This window comes from Pholis gunnellus, assembly GCF_910591455.1.
Source record: "Pholis gunnellus genome assembly, chromosome: 8".
NCBI lineage: Eukaryota > Metazoa > Chordata > Actinopteri > Perciformes > Pholidae > Pholis > Pholis gunnellus.
Genome location: NC_136534.1, coordinates 4,916,949 through 4,944,927, shown reverse-complemented (window position 1 = coordinate 4,944,927; position 27,979 = coordinate 4,916,949). Strand labels below are relative to the sequence as shown.

At 44.7% G+C, this 27,979-nt stretch overlaps 1 protein-coding gene across 1 annotated transcript in view; it reads right to left on the bottom strand.

Moving 5' to 3' along the window:
* Positions 1 to 27,979, bottom strand: part of LOC306699594 (dolichyl-diphosphooligosaccharide--protein glycosyltransferase subunit STT3B-like) — a 48,816-nt gene that overhangs the window by 3,402 nt on the left and 17,435 nt on the right. Inside the window, exons 2-15 of the mRNA XM_079164241.1 lie at positions 19,236 to 19,344; positions 17,091 to 17,378; positions 14,982 to 15,047; positions 13,195 to 13,294; positions 9,310 to 9,408; positions 8,558 to 8,704; positions 6,736 to 6,784; positions 5,825 to 5,979; positions 3,850 to 4,061; positions 2,693 to 2,880; positions 1,870 to 2,041; positions 870 to 1,043; positions 432 to 545; positions 88 to 297 (exon numbers count right to left, since the gene is read on the bottom strand). Of these exons, the coding sequence (XP_079020367.1) occupies positions 88 to 297; positions 432 to 545; positions 870 to 1,043; positions 1,870 to 2,041; positions 2,693 to 2,880; positions 3,850 to 4,061; positions 5,825 to 5,979; positions 6,736 to 6,784; positions 8,558 to 8,704; positions 9,310 to 9,408; positions 13,195 to 13,294; positions 14,982 to 15,047; positions 17,091 to 17,378; positions 19,236 to 19,344 (2,083 nt within the window). The remainder of the gene's footprint in view (positions 1 to 87; positions 298 to 431; positions 546 to 869; positions 1,044 to 1,869; positions 2,042 to 2,692; positions 2,881 to 3,849; positions 4,062 to 5,824; positions 5,980 to 6,735; positions 6,785 to 8,557; positions 8,705 to 9,309; positions 9,409 to 13,194; positions 13,295 to 14,981; positions 15,048 to 17,090; positions 17,379 to 19,235; positions 19,345 to 27,979) is intronic.

The following is a 27,979-nucleotide window of genomic DNA, read 5'->3' as shown; positions in this document are numbered from 1 at the left end:
TGAGGACGCTTCTACGCAGAAAGGACTTTTCAGCTTGTGTGTGACTGAGTGTGTTCTATGTTAGTCTGGACTGGGTCCGGCGGTTACCTTTTTGGAGGTGTACTTCTGCTTGGTGGTGTCGGCGCCCCGCAGCTTGTGCTCCACGCGGTCCCTGTTCTCCTGCTTTTTCACCTTATAGATCCTGACCAGCCAGTGCTCCGAGGTGAAGGCTTCCTCCAGGTGCTTCAGCTTTATGTCCTTGTTGCCGATCTCGGCGTTGCGCGTCCGGTCGAAGCCCGGCGGTGTCCGGAAGTCCAGCTGAACAGAGACGAAGACCAGATGAAGTTGATTTTGTCCAAACTATTTCTATGTCTCTTGAGATCTATTATTGTGTCAGTTGTAGAAGTATACGCTGCAGTGCAGATAGAAACGTGTTCGTGATGGCGACGTACCTGCATTTCTCCAAAGCGGTAGTAAGACATTTTGTACATAAGGCAGTTGAGTAGCGTCGGGGAACCAGCTTTGTCCACTCTGAACTCTCCCTGCGGTGTGAAGTAGTCACTCTCCTGGAGTTGAGAGGCAACAGAGAGAGACAAATGAGGGAGACAAATAAGCGAATTCACACACACACTTTGATCTGTGATCTTTATTCGATTTCGCACCCAAACAACTCTGCCCACAGATCCTTGATTTCCCTCAGCACTTCCCTCCCTCAGAGGGGAGAGAGAGAGAGAGTATCAAACAGTCATATGGATTCCACTTAGCAGGCATCCACCATCTCTGTGATCAATATTTAACAGCTGCAGAGCGCTCTCCTTCTCTTACGTTACCCACTAAAAGCACAGAGTTACAGTCTGTGTGTGTGTGTGTGTGAGAGACGCCTCTCTCACCCTGATGTCCCTGGGATGCTCCCCCTCAGCGATGCGCACCATCCACAGGAACTTGTTGATGTCGTCGCCCGAGTAGCCGATCACCCCGCCGAAGATGATGAGGACGTAGTCGACGTCCAGCGACCTCATGATCTCGTAGGCTGCGGTCTCGTTGGATGACATGGCTTTGCCCACCTGAGAGGGACACCAAGAATCACAAGTGTTTACGAGGTCACGTATTAAACTAGGTGAATATTGAAAGGGCCACTCCGTTGATTTTACACAACAAGGTCAGTGTAGTGAAGGTCTGAGAGCTTCACCCACATCAGGATATCTTGGTACTTCTGCTTCTTTGACAGTGAGAGTCTTTTCTTTCAGGGAAAGTACCATTGAAGACATCCCACTGCACTGTAGTGATACAGCGTTATGTCCACTTGGTGGTGCAATGCACTAAAGGCATACAATCAATCAACACTCTAGAGTTCCACCAAGTGCTTGAAAAAGAAGAAATAAAACTCAACCAGGAGCTGCCAAACTATGTAATCACGGAGAGAGACAAAGTCAAAGGTAGTAAGAAACCCCGTCATGGATCTGCATGGGGATCTTTGCCAAGTTAGATCTAGATCAATCACACACTGGTTTCATCATGACCGTGTGTGCAGCGGTCACCTTTCTCTGCATTTGTTTACCTTCTTCAACAAGTTTGAGGAAGTTTTGGACGAACCGTTGTTGATTTATGACCAAATTTGCAGCGGGCACAAGCACATGGTGGGAAATAGGGACGACGCCCTTATTGAGCGGCACAGCTCAATAAGGGCACAGCTTTGAGTTTCAGCTCAATGTTTAGCTGTCGGGCACACAAATGTACCGTTTTGTTTACCGTCTCATAGAATAATTTTGACATGAAACACATCATGTTTTCACAGGTTGTTTAAAACTGATCCTCATGTGTTAATCAAAGGTTATCATGAAAGAGATCAAATGTAATGGATAGCATTAAAAAAGGCCCAGCAGCTCTCACCAGCGCTATGTGACTGTTGTTCCACGTGTTGTTGTCCACCAGCGTGGTTCTGTTCGCCATGCCCGCTATCTGGTAGCCGTAGTCCCACCAGGACATCACTCTGACATGCTCGTCCGTGTTCTGCCTCAGCCAGTAGTAGGCCTCCCTGAAGTCGTCCAGGATGTTACGGGAGCTGGTGGAGTTATGGACGGGTAGATAGAGGATAAATCACAATCATGTGTGTTTGTACAACCCCTTAATGAAACTGGTATCGCTGTGCCTTAAAGGGTCAGTTCACCAAAATAACAAAAGATGCATTCACCTGACCTCTAATAGTACCTATCCAAGCAGATAGCTTGTTTTGTGTGAAATTGTCTTATGATATCCATCTCTGAGATTTCTGCCACCATCCCAGCAATATGCAGACAGATCGGTTTGATGGGGGTCCATTATATTGACTACATTATGCTACAGTACTTCCTGTGATGTCTGTTGGGAGGAGTGTCAGTGTGGATCAGCTGTGACGGGAAGGTTTGCAAAAGATCAAGACAGACAGCTACAGCGTGAACAAAATAGTTTAAACTAAGGGAAAAAGATGCAGAACCATCTGTGCGGTACTGCAAGAGACTGTGCCTTCAGTACATAGTATGTGAACAGGGATCAGGACATGGTGTGAGGCTACTGGGAACACAGCTTCTGGAAAGATGCGACTGTTGAATTTTACAATGTCATTTCTTCATTGCTGTGAGAGTAAACAAAAACACCACGGTAATAGAGTGAAGGCAGAAATGTCAGAGGAGGATTTAGTATCTCAAAACCTAAATATCTACAGTATTATTCTCACCCGTCGTTGTTGTACGACGCCAGGACCACACTGGGGCTGGAGTAGGCGTTGCTGGTGACCCAGGTGCAGTGGACGGCAAACATCATGAGCAGCATCAGCATCAGCATGGTGACTATGGACTTGATGTTGGGGCCCAGGCCCTCCTCGGCCTTCTCCTGCTCCGACACGTGTTTGCGCACCTTACCGGCCTGCAGAGCAAAGCACACGCCCACGGGACACCATGTGTAAAGGTTACTTAAACACTTAAGGCGGGGGCTCTGTGGAAATGAGCCGAGGACACAGCAGATGATAATTGTCAGACTGCTGTAGCGGTTATATGGTGTCTGGGCAGCAACCTCCGGTTCTGCCGAGTAAAACCAATGACTGTATATAAGAAGTGGGCGTAGTCATTTGACGTCACCCATTGGCTTGTGAACTGCCGTTTAGAAGCTTCGAGTTTGACAGTGTGGCCGTCGCCATCTTGGTTTTTTTTGCAACTAGTGAGCAGAAGTGACCACATTTGGACTGAGGAGGAGTGACAGAGACACCGTATACAGCTCTGCTAGTTACCTGTCAATCACAGTAAGCCCGCCCTAAAGCATCCCCTGCTTTATGGTCCATTTGACTCTAAACGGACCATCATTTACTAAATGAACATCATGCTGTATTAAAGACTTGAAACTAGAGATTGAGACCATAAACTCATGTTTACAATGTTTACTGAGGGAATAAATCAAGAGAGAAGTAGAGTCATTTTCTCAGACTTCTATACAACCAGAGGAGTCGCCCCCTGCCGGTCAGATGCAAGTTGAAGACGCTTACGCATTGAGCTTCACTTCTCAGAACCGGAGGTTGCCGCCTGATTAGTTCCAAAGGTCCACTTTGACTACGCAAGTCTGTCTATAACCGGGTACAATCTCCGGGGAAAATGAAGGCTCGATTTATGGCACTGAAGAAGTGTGTCAACCAAAACAGGAAGAGAGCGCTTTTGTTCTTCCCGGTAACTGTCAATAGATATCCTGAGATACCAAAGAGCATCAGTGTAAGTTACTATCCCCAGGTAGTGGAACAACCAAAGCAAAACAACATCATCTTTCAGCATCACGTCTTCCACTGTAACACGAACATCAATCTACAGTACGGCAACGCATCCAAACAACAGGACATTGCATGCCGACCTTGTCGTAGAGGTTGCCGGCGTTCTTCCTGTCGTCCTCGTCGCTGCTGTCCTCGACGGGCGGGCTCTGCCTCTTCATGTCGTCTCCCAGGTAGTGCTCGAAGACGCTGGAGAAGGCCACCGCCGACAGCATGCACACCACCGGGGTCAGAGTCAGCATCAGGCGCACCATCACGCCGGCAAAGTAAACAGCGCTGATGGCATACAGCGCCACTAGTGCGAGGAAAAAGCAGAGAGCGAGAGAGAGAGAGAGAGAGAGAGAGACACCAGTATGTTACGAACCAAGCTTGGCGAGTTTGATCTCATTTTAAATACAACTTGACTTATTCAATTTACTTTCATTTAGTGCTGTCGAGTCGTATTACGGGTACACTGCCGGCTCGACTGTCTGACAGCAACCTAAAATTCATGCAGGCCTTTTCCCCGTGTATGCCGCCGCTTCGGGCCGATCTCACTAGCATGTGGAAGCAGGCTCAAAGCAGAAAATGTGCCGGCAGAGAGAAGAGTACACATGATGAGAACTCTGACCCAGATGGGTTGGAGTTGCTGCTCAAATAGCTGCTACGCTCTAGTCCGTCACAAGTTATTCCATGCTCACACGCTCCATTTAAACTGTTTCGGGAAATCATTGAGATTTTCCAACAACTTGTTGTACTTTTTATCACAACCCAACAAGATAAGAGACAACAGCACAAATACATACAAATGCGGCGTTTTAACTTTTCTTTTTCAAATATGCTAAAATCAATCCTATAAGAAGTGCTGTTATAAAGCACATATCCCGTTTTATTGGACAGTGTGCAGTACGTGGGGTCAAATAGGGGACAGCCTTAACCAGGTGACTAATGTGACAAAGGAGGCCTGAGAACTGGACTCTCTGCTGCCTGATGTTTAACATCACACACTTATTCTATAACCACAGCAATCAATGTATGTTGTCACGCTGTTATTTTACCAGCTGTTCATATTAACTTTGATATTATGTTGGGATCAAGGTTATTGAACGCGTGCTAACATCCAGAGTGAGAAATGGAGCATGTAGCAGGTCAGCAGGTTCGTCCTTTTTCAAACTGTTTTTTGTTAGCCGTCATTAAAAGGACAGCCGGGCATGTTGCTAAAGCCATAGACTGTACTTAAGAAGTAGACGTAGTCATTGTGACGTCACCCATTGGTTTGTGGACTGCCGGCGATTTCGCCGTCGCCATGTTTTTCTTTTTGTAACCAGTGAACGGAAGTTACCATATTTGGAATAAGAAGGAGTAACGTAGAGACGGCGTATACATCTCTGGTAGCGGCAGCGACCTGTCAATCACAGTAAGCCCGTCCATAAAGCATACCCTGCTTTATGGTCTGTTTGACTCTAAATGGACCATCATCCTAACCTTGAAAACAAGTGATGGTTAAAATGAAGTTTTAACCGTCTGAACCCTGATAACAGGAAATGCTAATCATTTAATAGAATCATATTTGTTATTGTTATCTGTAATTCTCAAGCTCATATTAAAGATACATTTACTGCGTTCATGTTTCTTCTGAAAACATGTTTCTTTTAGAATTTAGACAGTTTCATATAATTACGTTTTTGCCTGTATTTCTTCTATATGATCTCATGTCCCATGAGCCGACCCTCTGGAACTCTGTACTGCTGCCACAGTGCTCACAAAGGTTTAAACTGTAATGCTGTCCGTAGATAGAACGGCAAAGAGGAAGGGGTTCTGATCTCCCCTCCACATCAGTTCCATCTGCTGCACGGTCAAGAATGAACTTCCACGATCAAATATAAAATATACAGCAATGTTATTAAAGTAAGATTTACAATGTTACAATGTCACTTTTATTGATAGTGATGGTACTCTCAAGTTCATTGTCTCCATCTCAACAATAACTCCATCAAACACTCAACAAATGCCGCCTTATATATCAACCCTCCGATGCCGGGTCACAGTCTGATTGTATCTAAAGGACTCTGCTCTTACCGAAGACGCGCTCGTCGTTGATGTTCTTAATGCAGAACCAGAGGCCTGCTGGGAAGGTGCAGACGAGGATGTGAAGGTCGAAGAAGAAGGACACCCAGGTGGTGGGCTGGTGCTCAGAGACTGATGCTATGATGGGTATGTGGATCTTAGCATAGCTGTGGATAACGTGGAAGACAGACAAAAGTCAGACACCATAGAAACAGTACGGTAAAGGCAAAGGAGGAGGTCTTTATAACGGCAGCATTGCTATGTGAATGTATCGTTGGTGTAAAACAACCCATCTCTTTAAGATAAATAATCTCATCTTGGTTGTACTTTCTCTAAAATGAACCCCTCTCACTGAAAGTGGGAGAGGAATCTAGTTTGGCCGATGTCCGTTATCTTGGGTCCGATTATCACTTTTACTGCACTGCAGCAACTCCCTTTAAACACAAATACTAGGGCGTGTGCACCCAACACACAGATATACGCTCACATGCACTCAGTGAGAGTTTTAGGGTTTTACAGCTGATGCTGCAGTCTGACCTTTCTGTAAGCCAAGATCCGGGAGAACGGAGCATTTTCCAAGAATCCATTTCATTATTTTATGAAGTGGCTGACTGACTCAGTGACCATGAGAATATTTAGTGCGGTCCTCTTGGTATGCATTTGATTCGTCTTTAAAATAATTAAAGAAATAGGTCACAACTTTCTAAATCATTATCCCGAGCATGTGTTTATTAAACGGACTAAATCAAAAGTTGAACTTAAGTTGGAATAAATCAACCAGTAGCCACTTCCTGTCTCGTACAGTTCAACAGATTTACAAGCAAACGTGTTACCGTGCACGATTCAAATCTAATTATCATCAGCTCTGCTCTAAGGTGCTGTGTCCAGTGCAAAACTACAAGACATCAGCTGGGAGGCCTTACCCAGTATCCCAGAGGGAGTAGAAGCGCCCACTCCACGGAGCGATGTACCCTGAGGGGGAAACACACACACACACACACACACACACACACACACACACACACACACACACACACACACACACACACACACACACACACACACACACACACACACACACGGTTAGAATACACTCGCAGGTCCATCTAAACAAGCAGGCGTCTAACCGGCCCACACACAGCGGTCCGTGTACTCCGTCAGGCATCAGGGGGAAGGTGGCATTGGCCGTGCAACATTCCTCCTGCATGTATCGATCACATGGCGACTCTCTAACGCACGTGATGAGCCGCAATAAACTCTCTCCGGCGGGCCGGCCTGCCGTCAGCGCAGCTCGGCGTGTGCAATGATGAATCACCACTAGCAGGTGGTCGTATAACACACACGGATAATACATGTATGATGTTGGTTTCTTAAAGGCCCATCTTAAAAAGGATAAGCCTGCTGATGTTCTTACTGTCAGCACACTGTGTGTGTGTGTGTGTGCGTGTGTCAAAGCCTGATACATCTTCTTCCTCTGACATGGAGCTCCTTTGTTGTCCGCAAACTATTAAAAACTCATCAGTGAGCCACACTGTTGCACTGGCCGACATGCTCCTTCATTACCATGAATACACACTGTAGTCTATCTCGACTCAATCTCACATACATCATCCTGCTGCCTGAAATGTTCATTAATCCACTGATGAAAATAGTCCGCAAAAAATACACTTATTCAACAACCGTAGGATAACTTATGATAAAAAACTATTGATTGTAGCTCATCAGTATGATGCAGGCCTATTATCTCTTTATAAAAACAGCTTTTTTGTGAATGGTTCCACGTCTGTTTAAAACCATAACTCTCAACCAGAACAACTGTTACTCCACTTTTCATTCTCTCCACAACTCAGACTTTTCATAAAAGCAATCTTGAACAGAACCTTGCATCCCAATTACCAATCATGACTCATCAATATGCAACCCCTCAGTCTTAGTCTGATACACCATTCTTTTAACACTTCACTCTGTCTTAAAAGAACTGTCTGTGTGCATGTGCGTGTACTTCGCATATCTCGAGAGCTGTTCGTCAGACAACGAGGACGTGCACTGTCCGAATCTGGTGCACGCAACGCGTTCAATAATAATAGACTTTGAATAAACGAGCGAACAGCCTCCGTGCAGCAGCAGCGGACTGCTCTGGTTTTGTCAAAGTCAGCGACAGATATGCCTGTCTGGAAATGATTTGTGTGTTTAGTGTATTTCACTGGTGTTTTCTGACCACGAGTAGACAAACTTGGGTGAATTTTTCCCCCCATAACCAACCAGTATTTCACTGGTGTTTCTGAGTAGCAGCGACTTGGGTTTGTGACACAACAATGTCACGTCAGGTGTGCTGCTCAGGAACCAAAGGGCCAAGCATCCTAACAGACACCTGTATGTAAAACGCTATGTAAATAGGCGAGACGGCGACCCGAGCAGTTGTTTTTGAAGTAGAACCAGTCAATGCAAAAAAATCAATCAAACAACATGAGGTACAACACAGAGTAACGCTGTTGTGTACACAGCTTGGTTTCTTTTTTCCCTTTGCAACAAACTGAAAATGTAAATCCATCGTAGTCATTACGTTTGTGCGGCACATTCTCACTCTATTGAACGTGGAACCGGGGGACCAGTTAGCTTTACTGTGAGCACAGGAACGGTGTGGTGTGCATATCCAGCTCTGTATCCAGAACCGCTGGACGGAGCGAAATAGGAAAAAGCAGAAACTGTGGTCGCTTCACTTTCTGGGAGACGACGTGAACCGACCTGTGTACGTCAGATAGATGACGGAGAGGAACACCACTCCAGCAGCCAGAGAGACTCCCAGGAAGAACAGGGTCTGGAACTCCTGCTTGGTCAGTCTGTCCTTCAGGTACTGCAGGAAGGCGTAGACCTGAAGCAGCACAAACACCCCTGCAGAGACACGGCACAAACACGACTTGAAATATATTCATGGTTCAAGCAGTAAATATAGTAATCAGTTATCTATCGGAGCCCTTTTCAGCATGCTTCTCATTTCAACCTATTAAGTTTCATAAAGAAATGAGTATTTAACAACAATAAATGTCTCTGTATTGTGTATGTCTGCATGATTTAAGGCTGCACTTTGACTTTATGTCTACTTCACCATCATTGTGCTCCACGACACTGATGTAATGAGAATGAACGGTCCAGGATTCATGACACGCTCATTGCATGTATGGATTGATATGGATATCTATACGATCTCCACTGGAAATTTTAAAAAGCATTACTACTAGAAGGGACAGGTTCACGTTTTTTCAAGTCAGTCTTAAAACAACACTGACAGGCCTGTGTGCGCATTGAAAGGGGTTTTGGATGCTGTAAATGTTCCTCCTGTCCACTCTGGTCATACTATACTTTCATGTGTGAGAGTGGTACAGGTTATATGTAGTTTTTGCACTCGGCTCCATAAATTAAGATTTAGTCCATAGGCCTGCAGTAAAACACAAATCATTGACACTTTCCACCGAGACCACAGGTTACTGGTTACTGACCTGCTGCGGCCATGTGTTCACTGGTCCTGATTGGCTGAAAGCCTACGAAGGGGATCTGCATGGACAAGACCAGGCCGATGATGTAGAAGGTGCTGTAGGCTGGAGGGAGAAAGAAGCAGTTAAAGAGAAGCCACCACTTACTTATGGGACTGTCCCAAGCCGAGCCTAAAGATCGGCCATTGGAGGCATCGATCCTATGTTTGTATGTTCGGTGGGGTTTTTCCGTGAAGCTTTCGTGCACAGCAACGCAACGTCAACTCTCCCCTCAATGTCAAAAGTTGCTTTCTAAAATTCTCTGTGAGAAATGAATTCTTCTAAATACTCCCAAAAGGCACTGCACAACAGTAATATGTTTATGCAGAGCATGTATGCATGTATGTAAATTCACTCTAACTATATCAATGATGAGCAAAAACTAAATTTAAAAATTAAACTTAACACTGGAATCAGAATGTCTCGCCTTCAATCTATCTATCTATCTATCTATCTATCTATCTATCTATCTATCTATCTATCTATATATATAAAAAGCTATTCTTCGTTTAATAACATGTCAGCAATTTGATAAATTCTACAAAAGATGAAATAAGGAAGAGAACAATGCACACATGCAGTGCTAGTGATTTCATTCACACAACCTCACAAAGTCCTTGATGCAGTACACACGGAGCAAAATGCATTCTGAGCCTAAATCATGACTGACTGTCTAAGAGCCAACTTCAGACTTCAAACGTCAGATTTCAAACGATTTGCACACTTTATAGTTGGCGGCACAACCAGACAACGGGCTCGCTGCGTCACCTGAAACACAAAGACGGCTCCAGTAACAAAAGCCTCCAGACAAGCACAGCCAATGACATAACAAGGTTAGTTGTCTCGGACGAGCTGCAGAGTCGTATTACATGCAAGAGACGTACATAAATAGAACATTGCTATATTTTTATTGACTCTGACCAGCTGTGTGTCTACACGCTGTGCTTACGGTGTTTGTAACAACTTGAAGCAGTTCTGTAGGTCTGCACTGCTTCGTTAATGGGGTCATATCAAGCTCATTTACAGGTTTCTACTAGAACATGTTCACATGCTTTAATGACTATTAAACCTACGGTCTGTCTGAATACACCTCTACTCACTCTGTCTGAAACACTCCGTTTTAGCGCCTTTCTCTTTAAGATAAGATAAGATAATCCTTCATTAGTCCCGCAGTGGGGAAATTTACAGGACCCCCTCCCGGGAAAGCCCAGTGTGCTCCGATTGGCTTACGAGAATAATATGGTGCACTTTGTAAATGTATTTGTCAAGCGAGCACGCCTGCATGCGACATAGGAGTGGGAGCCAAATCTGATTGGCTTGTTGAATCACATGTTTCTGTTCTGGATCTAGACAGCACGCAAAAAACTTTTGTGTTATTTCACAGTTTCAGTGCTTTCGGGCCTCAAGCTGATTTTTTTTCTTAAATTTGACAGTGAATTGCTGTTACAGGTTACCTTTAAATAACTAATGTGTTAAAGCAGAACATTAAAAAGCAATTATCAATCCATGTTGAGCCACGGGACGGAGGCTGTGGTCGTCACTCTGGAACCAGAGTGCTGTTCATCCGTGGCTGGGCTTTAGATAAACTCACTGAAGGGAATCATGTGTGGAGGAAAATAAATAAATAAAAAATCCACCGCAATTTGTGTCTGGGCATAGAACCAAACCTCAATTCTCTTCACAAGTAGACGTGATTATTATTGGTGCTACACCAGAAGGTGGATGTCTTTGTTGTCTTTGTGCTTGTTGAAGCTAGCCTGCTGTTCTGTTGGACAGACTTTCAAGTGATTTTGATCTCATTGCCTTGACACGTGTGGAAGGAACCGAGGGGGGAAATATTAATCTCAAATATTCTGCTCACCAACCAGACCTTCAGAAAGAATTAAGCTCCACAGACCAGACCGTTCTTTACATTTAAAAGCAAGTAAATCTTTTGCTGCTAAATAACCTATAGTTGTCCAATCTTGTCCTTCTGAATTGTAGTGAATTAAATATTATAAATTATTTGTAATCACAGTACTTGAGTGGATGTATTTGGTTACATTTCACCGGTACTTTAGAAATTTCTTCTGCTCTGAATGAACACTTCAGCTCCGTGACTGTTTAGTCCAGTTCCATGAAATACGACTTTAAGCGTTTTCTTTGGGAAGGCCACTTATATATTGTTGCAGCTGATCAAGGAGTTGCTCTCTCTACAGTTCTCTGTAAAGAGTTTTACAAATGTGTAGTTTCATAGTTGTTGAGGACTACTGTAATTTTTACAGACACGTTACTGCGAGGAATACGGCCCGTGCCGTATGGCTGGCCCCGCTGTAGGGAAGGGAGACACGGGAGGACCAGAACCAGGACTGAGCGGGGCAGACCGTCAGACCCTGCTGCAGTAAAATGAGGTTTTCTAAAGGACTCTGGTGCTCGGCAACACCACCACTTTTGTCGACAGGGACCGCCAGAATAAACACAAAATGAAAGTTCCCCCTAGTAGCTCTGAGGATGTCTACATGTTTGGTTGCATCCAAATTAAACTTTAAAAAAATAAATAAAAATAATAACCACTCATCAGGTCTAATCCAATAATTGTTCTCCTGCTACTGCCAGCCCGAGTCACCTTGTGAAAGCGTCCCAGCAGGCGGCACATGGCACCTGTGATCTGTGATCTAGACGCTGAACGATGAACGACCCGAGCTGGTGCCGGGAACCAGCAGCCGAGCTGAGGCCCATTAGAGAGCAGACGTATCCATCAGAGGAGTTTCTACTCCATGTTTTCTATGCTGCTGGTGAGATAATGAAATTCCAGTTGGATTTCATTACGGTATTTGTGCTCTGTTAGACGGGGGAAGATGGAGCGAGAGAGGGCCGGTGTGTGACAGCGGGTCACGGACCGGACTCCGGATCACAGGCCGACGTATGCATCACGGAGAGCGGTGAGCCATTACAACTTTGAACTAACTCAATTACTGTGTCGCTGTAGTCAGAGTGCGCTGTGCTGGTCTTCAGAAAGGAGGCAGGGGGAGAGATGGGAAAAGTCGGCTTGATGCTAAATTATTCATTTCGCCAATAATCCTATTTGAGGACGAAGAATCCACGGGTCGCCCGTCTCATCTCCCTCTCTCGACTTCCTCCTCTGTACCGAAGTTCGAGCAGTCCTTTGCTTCCACATCTCACAGCTTTCTTGCCAACCTCACCTCGCCCGGTTGTGGACTTTTTACTGCCTCAATGCGTCGTTATTTCCACGGGATTATGATCTGGTACAGCACGTGTGCGGTTATCGGTTTGGATCTGAAACAATAGTTTGGTGTTGCAGCATCAGTGGGGAGCGGTGAGCCCTGGGCCAGGACTACATGTGTGATCGGTGAAGGCGAGTTCAGAGTGTGCGACGAGGCGAGCTCTTTGAAGGAAATACAGCTTTAATCTTTTTTTTTGCTTCCCGCATTTCCGTCTCTCCATCGCTCTTACTTTTATCCCTTCGCCTCTCTTTTCCTCCCCTGGGCCGTTTGTGTAAACCTGATATCTGACTCATTACAGACACAACATCGGCGGCTGCTAGATTGCTATTCATTATCAGTAAGTGTATGTACAGTGCAGACATGACAAAGAATAACAAGCTACTCTGTTGTTAGTGCCCACTGCATGACTGTGCGTGGCTTTGTGTCTTTTCAAAGCAGAGAAAAATACACACCGTGTGTGTGTGTGTGTGTAGCTGCTGCCCTTTAAGTTGGCTGTTTATCCTGGATGTGCTACACTGAATGTCAAATGAGTAGAATTGTCTTCTGTTTAGGTCCTTGAATTCATGTCCTCATAAAAGGTGTGTGTGTGTGTGTGTGTGTGTGTGTGTGTGTGTGTGCTGCATCTCACCTATGTAGACCCTCCTACTGAAGCGCTGCATAAGAAGCAGGACAAATACATGAAGGGGAATAAGGTTGATGATGAACACGTAACCGCCCCAAGCCGACACCTGTGGGACAAACAAAACGAGAGCATTTTCAAGTTAGCTGGAGCTTCGGCAACAGTTGTCGTTAATGAACGGGTGTAACAATTTGTAATGTGGGTATGCACCAGGCGGCTCTGGTTCTGAGGAGTGAAGCCAGTGCGATAGTGTCTTAAAATTAGCATCGTCTCTAGTGTCCATCAGGGGGCGACTCCTCTGGTTGTATAGAAGCCTATGAGAAAATGACTCTACTTCTCTCTTGATTTATTACCTCAGTAAAGTTTATGGTCTCAATCTCTAGTTTCAAGTCTTCCTCAATACAGCATGATGTTCATTTAGTAAATGATGGTCCATTTAGAGTCAAATAGACCATAAAGCAGAGGATGCTTTAGGGCAGGGCTACCTTGCAACCACAGCTGTACGCGGCATTAATCCAACGTCCAAATATGGTCACTTCCCTTCACACCACAAACCAATGTGTGACGTCGCGATGACTACATCCCCTTATTCTATACACAGTCTAGGGCACACACACACAAACGCTCACCTGACAAAAGCCACGTACACAGTTAGTTTACTGCGTCTTGTCATAATGGGATTATGATCTCTGCTGAATCCGTGCGGCGCTTCCAGCCGCAGTACATAATCAGTATTGTGCCCGGCCCACGGGTCCCTGTGGGCTGGGAACTGAAGGGTGGCTGTGTTCCGTCTCTTATTCACAACAACACGCACACACTTCTATAATGAGACGGGTTGCAACAAGGAGGGTGCAAAGCCGCACAGCCCACCTGAGAGCTGTGAAATCATTATGAGCTACAGCGTTAAGACTGCCATTCAGATTATGTTGTCAGTCCCCAGTCCCTCAAAAGGTGTGTACACACACACACACACACACACACACACACACACACACACACACACACACACACACACACACACACACACACACACACACACACACACACACACACACACACACACACACACACACACGCCAATGCACGTTCAGAACAGCAAACACACACACACGCACCTCTTTTCAGTCTTTGTGCTCACTGTCTCTAAGTGTCGTGTAACTCCCCGGTCGGTGAGCAGCTGCCAGACAAAAGGTGTCGCAGCTTACAGCGCGAGGCGTTCAAATGACTCATCGCAGATTCATCCCAGTCTGGCTGAATGATCGCTGGGTAAAGAAAAGGGTTCTCAAATTGTTCGTTTTTAGGGTTTTTCTATCGGAGGGAATTTGCTCTCGGTGACGTGAGGCAAACACAGTTTGATGGCCATCTGCGAGTGGCACGGTTTCTGTGTTTCAGAGTCAGTGCGTAATTTACACAGTGCTCTCCCTCGAGTTTATGACTCAGATTTCCATTTTGCGTTTGGGTTAGGTTTAAAGTCTCAGATTAGGACATGAATGTGGTAGGCCTGTCACAATTATTACTTTTATTGAGACGATATATTGTCCCAATACCCAGACATTAGAATGTAAACTTTTTTTTATATTCTATGCAAACACAACCAAAACAAAAACATAAGTTGGACTCTCAGACTCGGTTCACAAAAATGCACAATGTCTGCGCAATGTTCAAGTCTTATGAACAGAAAACCCTGCTGTTTGTTCTGGCATCATGTTGACAAACACAAAGGGCGACATCGAAGCCATATCCATGTATTGCATGTCATGAACGTGAAGATGATGGAGGTTTTTGTGTATTCTCACCATGTAGAAGTAGGAGAGGCAGCATCCGATGGACCAGAAGACAGATCCCGTCTTCACCGACTTCACCTGTAGTTCACATAGGAGAGCGTTAACCAACACACACACACACACACACACACACACACACACACACACACACTCCCACAGAGTCTAATTGACATCATATGATTACACTAAGCTGAGCTGCTCCATTCACTGTTTAGCCTTGAGCATTGGCTCCTTTGCTGCTCACCCGACACAACTGTCTGAATTATTCATCATGTTTCCCTCGTTAACGGCCTGCACAACGCGGAGCGCCGCGTCCTACATAGCTTTACCTTGCGCGAGGGCAGCTAACGAGGGCTTAACGAGGCCCGACTCAACGAAGGCCCGGGCGGGAGCTGCCGTTACTGGCTGGAGGAGATTGGATAAATTGGAGATGTGCTGGATTGAAGGAAACGAGGGAGAAAGCGGGAGCTGGGGGAGGGAAAGGAATGGGTATGGATGCAATCACTAGAGACTATTATGAAACTCATTCTGTCCTGTGTGATTTATTACCCTCTATGGAAACAAGGCTTAATGTTAATGTAAATCAGGTTATGCTAGTCCTTTAATAACATTAGCCATTATAGCCGCATGCACAAACCACTGAGGACCAGTGGGATGAATAAATGAGTAGAAGCGGACAGAGGAAGGTCACATCTGTGTACGTGTAGTACGTCTATAATCACAAACAACCTGTTCAATGTCCTACTGGCTTTAATACGCATCACGATGGAGACACTGGAACCTCTTGTGTAGAATGTTGATAATGACCTGCATTTGCTAGTTGGATTAGCTGCTCCTAACATTAAGAAACATCTTAAATGAACACTTAGCTTTACGCGATCACGTGATTGAACGAGGATAATGCTACCAAGTCTTTTTCTCCTGCCATGATCTAGTTTTACATTCAGGTTTAACTTCATACTTGCTGCAGTAAAATTATATTATGTTTCATACTAAATCTGAATTAACTGATTCATTGTTTTTGCTATCTGGAACATTATCACCTTAAAAAGTTGCTATGGCCAACATGGTGGCAAACCGTTGCCATCGAGCAGATACAAAGCCGTTGTGTTTTGGCTACTCTGACGAAAGTGGATCTATCTGAGCTGTAAAAAAACAAAGCAACTAAAGCTAACCAAGGCTAAAAGGTGCAGTGGAGCTGAGGGACACCAGATCTCAGAATCTCTACACCACCTGCGGTTTCCCTATTTGGGAAAACAACTGAGCCAATCATAGCTTTGCAGAGCTTGGATCGTCTTATGGCGTAGTTGAAATAATGGTGACAGAAAAATTGCCAAAACATGGCAACTAGTGTGGATGGGATCAACACACTACAGGCTTAAATCCCTGTTAAAAACGAAGTTCATTGCACCTAGCAACACTAATACAGCTTCTGTGTCACTAACTCACTATTACTTTCACGTTACACATTTCATTTGAGTCACAAATGGGCACAGTAGTGAACGAAACGCTAACATGCTGAGAGCACTGCGCCAGACTTGTTCGCAATTTGGCTTTGTGTGCTCTGATTCATTTGGCATGCAGTTAACACAGCAGGCATCCTTTGGTTTTGATAAAAAATCTCCAGTGTTCTTCAACACTGTTTTGGAAGAAGGAAATAATGGGAGTAACAGAAGAACCAGCTTTAAATAAAATGACATTTTATTTTTAAGTAAGTAAGCTGAGCAGTGAGTCGAATTATGCAGATGAAAAATGGTTCAAGTGGATTTCAAAAAGCGACTGATAAATATTTTAAACACTTCCTGGTTTTTGGTTAACAGTCTGAAAACCCGACATGAAAAAGAATTGGGATAACATTGCGGATCCTGATCCTGACTCAACATAATTGTGAAATTACATTTTTGCCTCGTCGCCCAACGCTTTACGAAATAATTGATTATTGTAGCTTCAAGTCATTGCAGAAAAAACACTTGAGTTTAGGATTTGCAGCCCGACTATTTCACTCTACTGCCCACCTTCTAACAAAGAGCAGCCGTCCAAAGCAGCTACGAGAGCGGTTAGAAACAGCTGCGTAATGGAGGGTCAGGACTGACGGACTGATACAGTATGTATAGGACGTACCCAGAGGTAGTAGGTGAACTGCAGGGCGAAGATGGCGATGCCCTCGTTGTCGAAGGAGCCGGCCACGGAGCGGGAGATGTAGCCGGGGACGATGGCGATGAAGCAGGCCGCCAGCAGCCCCGCCCCCTGGTTCCACAGCTCCTTCGTGAGCAGGAAGGTGGAGATGGAGGTCAGGCCGCTGAACACCGGCGCCAGGAACACGCACACGTCCCGGATGTGGACGGTGATGTTCAGCAGGTTGAGCACGTAGTGGATGAGGCCCGCCGTGACCATCAGGCCTGGGTACACCTGGGGGGGGGGGATGGGAAGATGAGGCAGGAAGTATGCAGTGAAGTGAGGAGTCAAGTGTCATAAAACTAAATATAACCATAATAACCACATAACAAGACAGAAGATGAGCTTTTACCAGCCGGCATCATCACCTCCACAACCAAACTTGTGATGGCAGTGAACGTTACTGAATTTCCAGCGCACTAAACAATCTTTGAAGAAAACAAAGCATATCTGAGTTTTCTTCATATTGAAGACGACAGCAGAGCAGAACAAAGCTACGGAGAGTCCAAATCAACGGAAACTTCACCTTTTGTTTGCAGTTTGGTGCTTCATGTTCAAATTATTGCTGACTCCAAAAAACTAAAACTGTGAAAATGATATTATGTTTAATCATGTACAAATGATTCCCAGCAGCTGTTTAAAAGCATTACTGTTGACCCTACCTGTCAGCTTCCCCTCTATGGTTTGCATCTGTGAACTAAATACTGCTGCTGTATGAATACAGTGACTGCAAAGACATGTTCAATACAATATCTAAATAAACGCTCCAATAGAAAGATACAAGCATAATAATTGAGCTTCTTAAGTAGAGCATTGTTTTGGTCCTTTATGTCGTTCCAGTGACATGTGATGCCAAAGGGTTGCTTTAGAGTAGGAGTGTAAACACTGATTGATTGTGATTGAGTGGTGGAGGGGGTTAGTCCCGAAGTTAGCTACAACTTTGGCCCACACTTAAGGTGGACTGACTTTAAGGTGGAGTTTTGCTCAGCACCTCTCTCCCTCTCCCTCTCCCTCTCCTTGGTGGACAGCGGCAGGATTGAAAAGCATGTTTTCTTTAAACGATCGCCAAAACTACACGGTTTGTCACAGCAAGAAGCTGTAAAAACCGTCATCATTGTCAGATATTCAGCGTTCCGACGGTCCTTGAACACATCATGTGACGAACGCTTCCGTCAGAAAAGGCAGAACAAAGCTTAAAATTGTGATACTTCAAAAATAAGACGTTTGCTTTCACCAGATCCTGTAAAAAACATTAAATTCTGCACTCCTCAGTGCAACTGGGAAGCCATGATTAACTAATCTGAGAGCAACAGCCACCTGATAACAATTCCGTTAAACTGCAGGCTGCTGGACACATTGAGAGACGACAGGAGAGGCTGTAAGTATAGGTTGTAAAAATGTAAGTAATTCAATATACTTAGCACGTGTAGCCTCAGGTTTTTTTTTCTGACATTGGTAATACTTAATATATGGTATGGTAATATATGATTTATGGCATTGTAGCTGTGTTACACTGCACAAAAACATTTTTGAGTTCCCTCTCTTCTAGGCGTGGTTGGGCCGTTTCCATAGAGAGAGGTGCAGGACTTATATTGCAGTGAAAACAATATACTAAAAGCTGTTGTTTCGTCAGCTAATGTGAAACGTAAGTGCACTCTGGTGAACAGATTAGCCCGCGATAGCTCTCCCTTTATCAACCCCAAATAGAGCGATCACACGCAGCGCTGCAAATAGAGGAGGAGGAGATCAGCGTTCAGAGAGGAGTTGGGGTGTAATGACGTGTGAAAAGTGACCCCGGTCCGTCTGTCCTCTGGCTATTATGGCAACAAATCTGCATTATGTGTTGTGCGAGTGCTCTCCGCTAACTCCCTGCCTCCCCCAGGAGCCGTTTGACCAGCCAGCTACATGCTTACGGAGTGTGTGAGACGCGTAGCTGAGAGCGGGTTTAAGAGGATGACTGATACGGTAATGTGACTCATGGGGAATAATGTCAAGAGAAAGAAGGCACTACACACATGTGCACAATCAGACCCCAGCGCCACACACACACACACACACACACACACACACACACACACACACACCACTCACCGTGCCCCCTACTATCCTACCCAGAGGGTACCAGGCTCTTTCGTCAAACCAGTTGAGGAACTCGTAGAAGCCATTGGTGGTGAGGTGGTGAGTCGACCTGTAGTTGAACCTGCAACAGTGGGAGAGAGGCAGAGAGAGGGGGGGGGGAGCTGTCAGACATGGCACGCCACCAAAACCAAACAGAAGAGGCTACAGGGGACATCAGTGCCTCAGCAATGCGAGGAAGCTCGGCTCCTCAGGTTTTTACCTTCAAATGAAATTTATATAATGCAAAACTTGTCCAAATGCAGAGTTTTTTAATCAACGCACTCATTTCTGTTCGATGTATACCTAACTTTTGTGGTCGGACAGTTTTCACACCGGCCTAAATAAAATCAAAATGGGTCCAGCTTTATGTCGCCTCTGGTGAGCTAAACGAAGCATAGGATTGATTTAAAAAGGATCAGTTTGAAAGCATCAACCGCACCATCGATCTGAGAGTGAAGCAAACGGCTGTCTCCTGGGCGGATCGTTGTGTGTGTACGTTAGGGGTTGGGATCTTTCCCAGACACATGGGGAAGGGAAAAGAAAGTGTTGCAGCATGCTTGTGTCTTTACATTGGCATTTTGTCAGCAATGTCCACAAATCATCAACCTCCCACCCAACCCCTCCATGTATAATTACAGCACTCTTCATCTTAACCGAGGCGTTGTTTGCTTGTCGTCTTGCGGACAGACCTGAATTCAGATTGTTTGATGCATCTCTGTGTATTTGTTTCAGCATCATTTTATTGTAATTATACAAAGCAAAACCTTGATACCACTGCAGTTAACCATTAATTCAATCGCCGTGTGGCTCCTAGATACACCAAATGCAACCATATTCAGTGAAACGTTGTTGGTATCCATGAAGGTTAGCCCCTCCTCCTCTACTCCACATCTAGAGCGCGTGACACAAATGTACACTTCCGATCTCGAGGTCAAACTTGCACGAGTAACACAAGGTGAAAATTCACTTTGCATTCGGTGTGAACATAACCAAATGCAGCCCGCAAGTTTTTCTTTAGCGTGCATTCAGCCTTCATGTAAGAAACTGAAAGGCGTCCTTGTTACAGCACGAGCAACAAGACGGCTAACAAAGCGGCTCTGCTGACCTGTTGCGTGGCGGGCCGAGTCCCTCTAGCTGTGCCGAACACACAGCAGTGTGAAAAAGCACAAACAAACGGGGAACCGTCGACATCAAACAAACTTCCACTTTGAGTATTTAGAAGAGAGTTTAAAAGTTGCAGAGCCGAGAAGAAACAACAAAAGGGGTTTCAAAGTCCCGGCTGTGAGCAACGTTGGAAGTTGTGACTGTGTCGCAACAAAGTCACAGCGTGGGAAAAAAAGCTTTCAGTTGCAATACCACCGAGGCAAACTGATGAAATACCATCAACATGAAGAACTGTAGAAGAACTTCAACCAGCAGATTGACAAGACGGAGGCTGGAGTCACAGCGCGAAGAGAGAAGAGACGCAGAGCAGCGATTACAAAACACTGGAGACATCAGCTGAGAGCTGGAAGCCCTATAGATGAGACAACAAGAAAGATGTTGAAATGAAAACTGGTTTATAGTAGTGTTTGTATATGCAAACTATAATACTATTATTGTTTGCAGATGAGCACTTAATCTAACCACGCTGTGTAATACTTTGGAGTTCACAATCTAACTGGAGTAAAAGAGCATCAGACTGATGCGAGCTGTAACTCGGCATTCAAGCTATTTAGTTTGGCTTTAGAGATTCCATCAGCACAGAGGTTTGAACTGGATGTGACTGAAAGGTCACGTAGTGTGGTCATAAATACATCTAGGTCTTCTCACTGGAGTCAGTTCATGTGAGGTCAGGTCTACAGTAGGGCTGCAAGATATGGACAACATCTTGGTGCAAAATGAACATACGTTTCCTGCGTAATACAGAATTAGAATAGAGATTTTTAGTTAGTACTTGCTTGTTATCAATTTATTGAAAGACGATTCATTATTGTATTGCGTTATCGCCCAGCATTAGTCTACGAGGGACTAGGAAATGACAGAAACACAGTGAACTGCTGATGCCATTGAATCCAAAAGGCCTTTACCTTTTTTTTCTGCGACTAATTCACATCAATAGATTTGTTCCAACTGTTTTTTGACAAAGGCAGCGCAGATCCACCCTTTCCCCTCTTACCTTTCACAATAAAAGGCCAGTGACATAATATTCTCAGGGGCGTATTTTTACTTTTTTCGCCACATCACTGATGTGTGAAGGCCTTTAATTGACAATTTGTTGAGAAAGCGGCACAAACGTCACTCTTTCACACCTCCACAATCGACCCCAGCCTCGGCTAACAGCGTAGGAAGTAGACACAAGGTTTTATTGGCATTCATACAAAGAACAGAAGTCACCAGGAATATAACTCAACATTTGCCCTTCCTTCCTCACACGCTACCTTCTCCCGGTCTTCTAGTTCTCCAGTCATTCACAGCCTCAGAGTTTGAGAGGAACAGTCCAACTGCAGCCTCGTCCGTGCTGATACATCAGCGGCTAGTCTGCTTTGTTTCCTGAGCTTTTCACCAAGTGTTAAAGTGATCAATCGAAACTGTCCCTTCATGTAATACCGAACATTTGATGGATGGATTGCAGCATACGGCTCTCTCTGCCCCCTCGGGATTGAGTGCTATATTGGGAGTACTTACACAGGTGTTTAAGCGCGCACGCACGCACGCGCACACACACACACACACACACACACACACACACACACACACACACACACACACACACACACACACACACACACACACACACACACACACACACACACACACACACACACACACACACACACACTTTTTCTTCTTACAATCGCGTCCTGGGCTCTTAAACCTTTTTTCTAGGCTGGGTCTGAGATGAAAAGCTAAATCTTTGTCTCACCCATGGGATCCCGCTCATTAAAAGACAGGGTGGCTCTTTGGAACCGCAGACTCACCAGAAATACTGTAGGATAACCTTTCTCCGACAAGACAAGGGCACAGAATTGAAAGTGCCAAACAAATATATGGTAGATGTGTCCTTCCACCAGTCTTCATTTATGAATCATTTTCCACTGTGAAACTCTTAGTCGGCAAATTGGAGGTTGTTGAATTCATTATGGATGTTTAGATTACGAGGCTTTTGTGTTTCGATCACAAACAAACTAAATGCAACTAAATAAATGTTCCTCAAACAGTGGTTTCCACCGTCTGATTCCACAACACAGGCATCTGAGGTTATGGTCCTGTAGAGGCCCACACGTGGTCTCCAGGCCTCTGCAGGACTCGTGATGCATTCGCTCAGGCTGTACGTTTGTGCTCTTGATGTTAAAACAGAGTTCTTCTTTTTGTATCATAGTCTTATACACTGAAAGTGTAATCCTACAAAATAGTATCCCAGTTGGAGATTCAATTTCTTGCTCCGCTGACCCCGATCAAGGTTTGCAACTTCAAAACTAAAAGACTTTAGGGGCTTGAGACGGGAGTGAGGCTAAGTTGAGTTCTTAAGGTCAGACGGAGGATGGCATTAATGGCAACTACGAAATATTCTCCCGTCTCAGCAGGAGTTTGAGACAGGTGCTAGAATGGCGGTTTGAGGAGTAAAGCGTCCCTTTGGGGCATGAAACCAAGTGTCCTATATAGTGTCCTATTTATGTCTGGCAGATAAACTGATAAAAACAAAAACACGCTGCATGTGCAATACGTAGAACATATTCAGGTGGCCATTTGTTCAATTCCACAGAGAGAAGTCAATGTCCTTCACAGTTTTTCACATCAATCTATCGCTGAGCAGGCACGTGTGTGAGAGACTTTGTTTGAAACCCAGCCTCAGATCCAGAGCTAGGCTTCCATTAGCGACAGCCTTCTGGGTTAAATATGAATACGTCTCGGGGAGCAAAGCACTGCAGCAAAAAAACTAAAAACACCAATCATTCTCGGTGGACTGTCACTAGACAAATTAAAGTCTGTAAATAATTCAGAGTTGCAGCTGAAAGCTTTATTGCACTAAGGTGAATCTATTCCACCACACGTGGGACCGCTGTAACGCGTTCCCTGGCCCACACTCAAGGCAGTGAGTGGAAGTAAAATGTGCGAGCATCATTTGGACTAATCCCCATGGCAACACTTGTGTCAGCCCGCCACTGCATATGGGAAATCATTCAGGGTGTGACGCACATCTCTAAGCTGGATTTCACCTCAACAGTATTACTTGTATTTAAGCATATATGTATCAATACAGATTAAGAGTCCGTCCACTATGCAATAAAATATGTCTTTGGTCTTCTTTCCAGGACAAGATGATGTCAGCTCCGGGAGTCACCTCCCTGCTTTTATCATTCCCGATAACAACAAGCCCTTCTCCTCTATGTGCACGCCGACGATCGCGTTGCGTTGCGTGGCGGGTGGCCAATAGAGCCGAGCCAAACAGAGGGGCAGAATCACCCGGCAGCTTCTTCTCCGAGGCCGGGAGAGGCGGCGTGTGGCCTCCGATCCCATTCGAGACACTGGTACTTTGCTACCGTGCTGTAATTGGCTCTGGCATATCCTACATCCAGGACATGGTCAACCAATACACCCCCGCCCGTCCACTACGCTCTGCTGCAGCCAATTGGCTAGCTGCTCCCTCACTACGAAAGGCCACTTTACAAAGTCACAACTGTTTGCTGTACTGGCTCCCCGATGGTGGAACGAACTCCCAATCAGGACAGCAGGAAACACGAATAACTGTGGGAAAAATAGCCTGAGGTCTTTACTGGATTAGAAATAAGAAATAGTAAAAAACATAACATCACACAGCAGTAACTTAAAAAAAAAGCGGTCAATAACGGGCCATTATTGCCAAACAAGTTGCTGCATTTTTTTGTCCTAAATACAATTACCACCAATGAGATTTGTATCACCGTGTGAAAAGGAAGTCCCCATGCTGTTAAGCAGCACATTTTGGAAGTGTAATACCCGTCACCTAGCTCTACTCCCCCCACTGCTCCCCTCTACATGTCTTCCTTCCTTCTTCTTTCTGTCGATCACATCTCTGCCAAGCCTCAGAACAGTTCACAAACATAGAAGTCTTCAAGGACTGTGAAATTTAAGGTTTCACTCAAAACTGGGCCAGTGGAGTTAAGAGACGACGATGATTTAGCGGATTGCTGTCTGCAGTTCCGGACAGATGGAGGCGCAGGAGGAGGAGAGCGTCATCCCTTTCATGTCAGCCGCTCCCATCTCATCAAGCATTCAGAGAGCCCTGACCAGTTACACAACACGGCTGCTTCACAAGCCGGCACAGGCCAGATACGGCAGGTGAACGAGAAGAAAAAAAAGAAGTTATTACGGTTTCTATCTATTTTGCCCTGAGCCTCTGACCCCTGTCCCACTCCACTCTGAACATGTGGCCAGCCCTCTGCAACAGTGTGAGGCACACAATATGTTTTGGCCTCCAGCCCTGTGATGGTACAGAGCTATATATGGCTGCCTGTGCCAGGACGAGCTTCCTCTTGGGGATAATACAGAACAACTTGATCCTCTCTCGGCTCCGTTTGTCTCATCCTGATCCCAGGCTGAGCTAGTTAGCTCAATGGTCCTCTGCAGACAGAGCTCGTAGCAATAGAGTGTTCTGTGTATTTCATATACTATAAAAAGAAGTATTATACCCAGGAGCCCAGGCTGACTGTTGAACATACATTGTTAATATCTTGGTATGATATGAAGCCCTATAACGGTAGTTAGGAGGAAGGATTTCTGACATATGCAGTATTATTCCCTGATAGAGATGTCCTGGGAACCAATACTTTGGTACCAAGTCGATGCCATAATTATGTAAACGAGATTGTCCTTGATTTTTCTACAGTAACGCAGGTACCGATTAGGCAGCGATCAAGGCTCAAGACTAAGGGCGAGAACATTTCCCTAATAATGCTACATTGTAAACAACAAATCTGTGTTGTAATCGACAGAAGGAGAGCTAGTTAACGTTAGCTGTTAGCAGCCAGTGGGCGGCACAGTTCTGCTTGGCTAAAAAATAGAGCTAACCGCTAACGTACGGAGGGTGCACATTATGATGCGTTCAAGTGTGCAGGTAAATTATAATGTTATCATGAGGAGTTTGAATGTAATCTTGTAAAATTGAGTTTATGGTGGGAAACTTAAGGCAGACCATCGGAGATTAATAATAAAGTCGCAAAAATCTTTATGCAAACGGTAACAAAGGACTCATTTGTTTGTGGTGCTAAACCAAAGTTCATAAAGTTCCAGCGTTGAATGTCCATAGGTAAACAGACCTTCAGGTCAAAGCAGATTCATCTGAGTTTCACCAATTTATTCTCTTCATGTTAATAAACAAACATGCTAACTTCTCGATCAAAGCACAACAAAGTAGTGTATGTTGAAGTACATGGGGTTTATTGTTTTGTTTATTTTACGGCGGTATCGAATTGGGGTGGAGAGTTTCGTTATGATGTGTTCAAGCTCTATTCAGTAAAAATGAGTATTTGGCAAAGGTTTCATGATGTGTTCAAACGTAATCTTGTAAAATGATGTTTTTGGCAGGAAAATTTAACTAATACGTTGTTTGAAGGAGAAGTTTTCACAGATATTAAAATGAATTATGACCCGTTTGAAAATCAAGTGTAAGTGTTTATGGTTTTTGCCGTGGTATCAAATTGGGGATGGAGAATCTTGGAACTTCACTGGTATTAGTATCGACTATTAAATGTCTGGTTTTCATGACATCCCTAAGAATAATAGTTTCAAGATCATCATGGCTTAGAACAAAAAAAACCTTGTTGTTTTTGTATTTTCTTTTACCTCCAGTGGAGAAAAGAACGTGTGAGCTGAGGCTGTGCAGGGGAAGAACAGAAGCCAGGCACAGAACGCCTCGCAGAAAATAAATGGAAACGTAATAAAAGTTTGTAATCTGGCTTTGCTGCCTATTAAAAAAAATTAATTACAAAAGTGTTCACACATCGTATCAGTGTATCGTTAAAGAAACAGCAGAGAACTGTAACTGACCCCAATGGGAGAAAGCTGGTCTCCAAGCTCTTAATTAAAGCCATACAAAGAGTTGGATGGGGAGAGAGAGCAGAGGAACGAGCGATGCCCATGATCACTCAATGCAGAGGGACGGAAGGCAACGGTCTGAATGCTAATTGTCAAAACAGAGGATCTGAAAAAAGTTATAATGCATAGTGCTAAGAGAGGTTAAAGGGGATATGTGCTCATTTTAAAGTTCATATTTGTATTTTGGGTTTCTACTTGAACATGTTCACATGCTTTAATGTTCAAAAAACACATTTTTCTCACACCGTCTGTCTGAATGTATCCGTACCACAAAGCCCAGTCCGCTCCGTTTGGCTCAGCACGAAATACGGCGCACCTTTGCAAAGGTAGTTCTCAAGCCGTCGGCAGAGATGCTCAGATGGAGGGTCGGTATATTCTAATGAGCCTGCATGTGACATGGGAAGGAGAGACAAATCTGATTGACTTGTTGAATCACATACAGGCTCCTCACAAAAAAATAAAAATAAAAAAGCTGACTGGGTCGTCTTATGTCTCAGTTAGTGGGTTGTCAGGCACTCTAGAAACGCAAATGTATGTGCACAAGTGACTAAGAAGTGACTTTTTCATGGTATGTCCCCTTCAAACGTTTGGCTCTGATTTCTACACACTGTCTCGTCTCTGCCAACCAAACCAGAGAGTTGAAACTAAGCCGGTTTAGAGTCCAGGGGAGGAGGGAAACCTAACACAGAAACATTTATTAAAATCTGGCAACGTCTCATCCAATTCCCACAAATCCTATATTGTAGTAAACAGGGGGTGAGGCAGGCAAGGAGTCTGACTGGCTTATAAAAAAACAACACCCGAGGGCGAGTATAGGTAGGAACCAACAAGTGCCCAACTCACCCACAACGTTCTCCTTGCTTTCCAAATGTCAAATAAATCAGATCAAACTATTTCCAAAATAAAATCGACCCCCAAAACCCTGTGCTCAGTTTGTACCGAGGAGGCAGCGGATGAGACATTGGTGAACCTCATTCATTCTCTAAATCACCCACAACGGGCGAGGGGACAAAAGGGAAGTGATACATCATCACAAGTGGTCGTACAAGCGGCCAGAAACAAGCAGGTTTCTATTTATTATTTGACCCCAGGGTCAGCTCTAATGAAAACTTGCTTTAGATATCTGGGGAGCCAGAGAAGTAGAACCATCAGTGATAAAAGGCTCACCGTGAAGAAAGTGAATGGGTTTTTTTTGTTAGCGCTACCAGCTGTGTGTTTCCAAAGGGTCCTTTCTTTTTCTTCTTCTTCTTTTTTTGTTTGTTGCTAAAACTAAGCACACCTCAAAAAAGCCATTCCAAAAAAAAGCCCTTGGAGTTACTAGCCTATTTCATGGTCTGATTCTCTGCTCTTCAAGTCCATTTCAGAAACTGATGAGAAACAGAAGAGCACCTTTAAAAAGAAGTGTGGTCACCGTTCTCATCTTGTCATGTTCATCTGATTCCTTATCTTGTTCGCCGTTCCAGCCCGAGTGGCTTTGTTCAATTTCGTATCAGAGTAGTAATCTCGTAATGAAGCTCCGAGTGCGGTCTGGTTTTGAAGTGGACTCGCGGCACAACCGAGAGTCACAGGTTTGTAACTGCATGGTGTTCAGTAGGGCCGGGCCAGTGTAAACATTATATTTAGCACCGGACCGGACCAGAAAATGGGCGTGGTCATGACAT